Here is a 6,000-nt window from a genome sequence, read left to right on the forward strand (position 1 = left end):
GTAAAAAGATAGAGAAGGGTGGGTTTTAGGGTGAGATGTTACAAAACCAGAGACTTGTAAAGATTTTTAGCCATGATTCTAGAAAGCAAAATATTCCCAATAGTATGAGTAGAGAATTTGTTTACCATCTCCTTTTTTTGCAAGGTTAATCGTTCCGGACTACTTCCATTATGAAGTGCTATCTTAAAATCATTGTGTTGTAATGTTAAGGAAAATGAGTGTAATGATTATTGTTCTAGTCTGTGATTTCAACCCCACTGTTTTTTAAAGCAGTTCTTCTCCATGTTCATAGCATGAAGTATTTATTTCATCTCTTAGCATTACCTGAAATTTACTCCTGTCATTTAGCAACTTTTTTGTATTACTAGGTTACCACATATAGGTTTCGTTCATTGGTACTATAAGTATGTACATTATTGAATAATTCAGGGATGCTCTGTTTTATTGATGGGGAGGTATTTTAGAGCTTTTTTGGTGCCTTATTGATTTTTATGATAATAGTAAAAATAAAAATTAGCAGGAAGATATATATCTCATAATTTTATTGTACATAGAATTGTTTTCTGATAATACACTGTTTTGAAAATGGTTATGTAAAGTTGAGAACTGAACCCGGGTGTTGTATGCACAGGCTGACACCGATATACATGCCATACTGTGATAACTCAAATCTTTAAAAAAGTACTCAATTTCATGAAAGAGAACATTTGATGGCTTAACTAATTTTATGTTCCAGTGCTTTGTGCCTCACAGTTTAGAAGAAAAAAAGCAGTACAGATGAAGTCAATGTTTAACTCGTGTTCTTTGTGCTGGGGAGGGAGCACAGGTCCTCCAGCTGGGTAGTGAGGCTCTCAAGTGCTGAGACACATCCCAGGCCCACGAGTACATTTGATAGTCGTCGTTTTTGGAATGGCATTACACACACTCACAAAAATTTTGGTGTTTCATTTCAGTAATTTTTTCCTTATTCTCAAATATTATTTTTGGTTCGTATTTTCTACCCTAAACGTGACAAAGTAGGTGCAACACATTCAAAGCCAGATGCCACAAACTCTACCAATTTTCATGATGAAACATTGTATACAACACACTATTGATTGGTACTTTTCCTCCACTGAGCAGACTGGTTTGCATCTCCAAGGCAGTGCCTGTCTTATCTGAATTGTAGTTCTTACCACATTATCCTAGCATAATGCTTATTACTCGGAAATCAAAGATTGATCTGAAAAGCTTTCTCTTCTCCAAGTGAAATGCTCTGTCTTTCTTCTGTCTTCTGTAAGTTGGAGGTAATTCTCAACTTCCTCCAGTTCTTTTCATTTTCATTGAGTATTGTCACAAGTTGTTTAAATATACACATCATTCTTTGGGTTCTTGTTCCACAAACTGTTCCTTGGGCCTGTGGGATAAAATACATATATTTTATAATTATATACTAACTGGTGTAGAGTTCTTTCATGCATAAGCCATTTGCAGTTTAACATTGAAATTCACACATGACAAACTTCCTTAATTTGATTATACCTGAGTGTATATTTATTTCCTTATAACAATTGAGTGCTCCAGAAAAAGAGGCAATGATATCAAATTTTTCTTTATACCATGAAGAGTTACAAAATATATGGAAAGTGTGTATGTATTAGTTGAATTTTTTTGAAGTAATGCTTTTCCAACACATCATTTAGAGTAAGATCCAGTGGACGTTCAGTGTACCATCTTGAAGTGAGTGAGATCATATTTGTATTTGTTATGCCTTACTCTTGTTGACTTCACTATATTTCTGTTTTTAACATCTCCCTTTCAGCTCTACCTCTCTTTCAAGTGAGCAGTATTTTGAAGAAGAAACATTATAAAGTCAAGGGAGAAGAAAACCTTTCCGTAAGTCTCTGCGATAATCCATCCATTTGCTGGGTTGTGGTGTGGTGTGGTAGGCAGCAAAGGACACTTTATTCCCTCCCACCCCCCATCAGAAGCCAAAAGGCAGAGGGATAGAGACCAACCTCCTAGCTGCACTGCTCAAACCTAATACTTAAGAGGAAGATGGGCTTAGCAATGAAGCCATAGTGGGCTTCCAGATCCTCCATCTCAGATTGGACACTTACTCAATTTCCAGTGGAAGAAGCCACCACTTGACTGGTGTCCCAGAAACAGGATGCTCCCTGCAGACATGGGAGCAGAGCCACACATTACCATAGGCAGATATATCTTTCCAAGAGAGATGGAGAGGCAAGCCAGGGCATTCAATGTGATCCATCCAGCCACTAGGTAAATCTCTCCTCTCATGAAGAAGGGGGAGAGTCCAAGTCCTTACATGGAAGCTTGAGGCCAGGGAAATGAATTTTCTGCTACCATTTCTGCCTGGATTTAAAGTATGCTTGAATGAAGGCCTTGTCTGTCTGTATCTGAAAACATGACTAGAAGTATGGTAGACGGTAAAGAGAAATTTGTTTTGTGCTTTGAATTTTGCTATCATTGATTTCACCACATGGATAATTCCTTTGTGGACTCCTTTTGAGAAACTCTTACCTTGAATAAATAAAGAAGTTGTTTAAAAAGAGAGCTTTCTCATTTTAATCTTGTATGGTTCAACAATAGGGGTTCATCCATCAACAGATACCTTAAAGTATCTGTGCTTGATAAATAGGGAATAAATGATCACTGCTACTAGAGTTCATGGTATTTATTTGTATTCCTTTATTTTATTCATCATATTAAAGCATCTCACATTGGAGAGTTACCCTTGTATATGTCATGACTGAACATTTTGATCCTCAAGACAAAGTTTTGCATATACATTTTCTTGCAACTATGTTTAAAAATCCTTTTTTTTTCACTGAGTATATTAGTGACACCCTGGAACTCCAGGCTCACTAACAGTCTAGAACCATTTGTCTTTGTGACCTCTCAAGTTATCATCTCCCTGAATATGAATATCCATTGGCTCTTTTATATTTTTTTATCTACACTTTTTTTATTGTAAACAAATGTGTACAACTTGTTTCTCTGGTTGTACTTGAAGTAGAGGCGTACCATTTGTGTAATCATACACTTACATAGGGAAATGTTGTTTGATTTATTGTTATTTTTTCTACCCCTCCACCCCTCCATCCCCTCCCACCCCCTTTTCCCTCTATACAGTTCCTCCTTCCTCTATTCTTCCCCCTCCCCCCCAATATGTGTCATCATCCACTTATCAGCAGGATCATTCATTCTTTGGTTTTTTGAGATTGGCTTATCTCACTTAGCATATTCTTCAATTTCATCCATTTGCCTGCAAATGCCATAATTTTATTATTCTTTATGACTGAGTAATATTCCATTGTATAAATATACCAGTTTCTTTATCCATTCATCAATTGAGAGGTATCTAAGTTGGCTCCACAATCTGGCTATTGTGAATTGAGCAGCTACGAACATTGATGTGGCTGCATCTCTGTAGTATGCTGATTTTATGTCCTTTGGGTATAGGCCAAGGAATGGGATAGCTGGGTGAAATGGTGGTTCCATTCCAAGTTTTCTAAGGAATCTCCACACTGCTTTCCAGAGTGGCTGCACTAATTTGCAACCCCACCAGCAATGTATGAGTGTACCTTTTTCTCCACATCCTCGCCAACACCTGTTGTTGCTTGTATTCTTGATAATCGCCATTCTAATTGGGGTGAGATGGAATCTTAAGGTAGTTTTGATTTGCATTTCTCTTATTACTAGAGATGTTGAACATTTTTTTATATATCTGTTGATTGCTTGTAGATCTTCTGTGAAGTGTCTGTTCATTTCCATATCCCATTTGTTGATTGGGTTATTTGTATTCTTGGTGTAGAGTTTTTTGAGTTCTTTTTAGATTCTGGAAATTAGCACTCTATCTGAAGTATGAGTGACAAAGATTTTCTCCCACTCTGTAGGCTCTCTCTTCACATTGCTGATAGTTTCCTTTGCTGAGAGAAAGTTTTTTAGTTTGAATCTATCCCAGTTATTGATTCTTGCTTTTTTTTTCTTGTGCTGTTGGAGTCCTGTTAAGGACGTCTGATCCTCAGCAGATATGTTGAAGATTTGGACCTACTTTTACTTCTATAGGATGCAGGGTCTCTTGTGAGATTCCAAGGTCACAGAAATAGAGCAACCAATCATGAAATTCATCTGGAAGAATAAGAAACCCAGAATAGCTAAAGCAATCCTTAGCAGGAAGAGTGAAACAGGAGGTATCACAACACCAGAACTTCAACTATACTACAAAACAATAGGAAAACAAAACGGCATAGTATTGGTACCAAAATAGACAGATAGATCAATGGTACAGAATAGAGTACATGGATACAAACCCAAATAAATGTTTCTCATACTAGACAAAGGTGACAAAAACATGCAAAGGAGAAAAGATAACCTCTTCAACAAATGGTGCTGGGAAAACTGGAAAACTATATGCAGCAGAATGAAACTAAACCCCTATCTCTCACCCTGCACAAAATTCAACTCCATTGGCTCTTGTATGAAAAGAGATGCTGAGCAAAATGCTTTCTTACAGCTTAATCATTCTGACGTTCTGATTAGTGCTGTATTTCAATTGTGGAGTCTCATTTTAAGTGTTTATTCTTTAAGATTTAATGCTTGTTTTTTCTTTTTGTAGGTAATAGTTAAAGCTACAAAACAAGAACTTTTAAATCTGGGATATAAGTTTAAGATCATATGCACAAAACCATCTGTTATCTTGTTATATAATGAGCCTATTGGAAATTCACATTTGTGGTAGCATTTTATTTGGCTTCCTCTAGAGATCCTTCTAGTATGCCTTAGTAAGATCAACCTTTAAAAATGGGAAGATTGTGCTCACATATTCTATTCGGAGTATATATAAATTTAATATCATTTGGGAACTCCAGGGTGAGTTTATCAATTACAGAAGCTGCATTTTGCTGATAAGTATGCGTGTGATGCTTAATTACTTGAAGAAAAGAATAAAGTTAGGACTTGAAACAATTCATGAAAGTGGACATTTGAAAACTTGTCACAGTGGCACAAATTTAATTGCCCTTTTGTTTTTGCTTTTAGGAGACAGTAAAGAAACCCATCTTGCAGGATGATATTGAAGATTGGTCTTCTGATTATATAAGATGATTATTTTATAAAAGACTTTCTAGTGTATAAGACACAGCAGTGTCCAGCTGTGTATAGTAGCCAGTTAGTTTTCTTCGTTTTTACTTTGTTATCTGTGTTATAGCTCAATATGGATTTGTGTTTATACAAATTTTATTTGTATTTCATGTTAAACCTGAAATATGTGCTTGCTTATGTGAAAAAAAGAGGCACTATGACTTTGATACTTTTCTAAATTAACAAATAAAACGATGCTTTCAGTGTTTTGATAGCATGAGAATGAAGTTCAGCAGTTTCCTAAAAATGTTTATTCCTTTTAACAACGTTGAGTGTCCCTTAAGCTTGTGTGTTTTCCACTACTCGTGCTTTGGTGAGATCTTTATTTAACAGAATAGGACAGGGATGAATATTGTGAGACATTTTTCTCATTTTTTCCTGCCTAATCTGTACTAGGAACTGTATTAAACCATTCCAGAGGGAAAACTTCTGAATTTCTGTTAAAGAAATAGTTTGGTTCAATGGGATAGCAAAAATTGGATGAAAGGGACTTTCAAATACTCTCTTCATGTTTTTAAATTGCCCTGGTGAGACAAAGCACTCTACGCTGCCACCAAGCAGGAGAAAACTACAGCCTTCAGTGCCCAGGACCTTCAGATAGGCTCTTGGGTGTCCCTTGGCAGAGCAGCCCCTCCCTTAGCTTGTCCCCACTCCCTGCTTACTCCAGGGTTGAGGGTGTCTATAGGTCAGTGTAGATTTCATAGTTAGCACTTAATAGATCAATTAGAATTGCCCATTGAATCAAAATTATCTTAGTAGCTCTTCATATTATGTGTCTATTCTATTATCTAAATAGTGTGTATAGCTCAGTGTAGATTTCGTTAGCATTTAATAGATCAATTAGAATTGTCCATT

At 36.3% G+C, this 6,000-nt stretch overlaps 1 protein-coding gene across 14 annotated transcripts in view; it reads left to right on the forward strand.

The window, feature by feature from the left end:
• LOC124961880 (ankyrin repeat domain-containing protein 26-like) overlaps nt 1–5,365 on the forward strand; it is a 102,880-nt gene extending 97,515 nt beyond the window's left edge. For 9 of the 14 annotated variants that reach the window (XM_047520935.1, XM_047520940.1, XM_047520943.1 and 6 more), the window contains 2 exons: nt 1,802–1,875; nt 5,044–5,365. In XM_047520935.1, coding sequence (XP_047376891.1) covers nt 1,802–1,850 — 49 coding nt within the window. In that variant the 3' untranslated portion in view covers nt 1,851–1,875; nt 5,044–5,365. Of the gene's footprint in view, nt 1–1,801; nt 1,876–4,621; nt 4,665–5,043 lie in introns of those variants that run through there. The other 5 variants (XR_007104352.1, XM_047520944.1, XR_007104348.1 and 2 more) reach the window with 4 other exon arrangements.
• The last annotated feature ends 635 nt before the right edge of the window (nt 5,366–6,000 follow it).

This window comes from Sciurus carolinensis, chromosome 12, assembly GCF_902686445.1.
Source record: "Sciurus carolinensis chromosome 12, mSciCar1.2, whole genome shotgun sequence".
Classification (NCBI taxonomy): domain Eukaryota; kingdom Metazoa; phylum Chordata; class Mammalia; order Rodentia; family Sciuridae; genus Sciurus; species Sciurus carolinensis.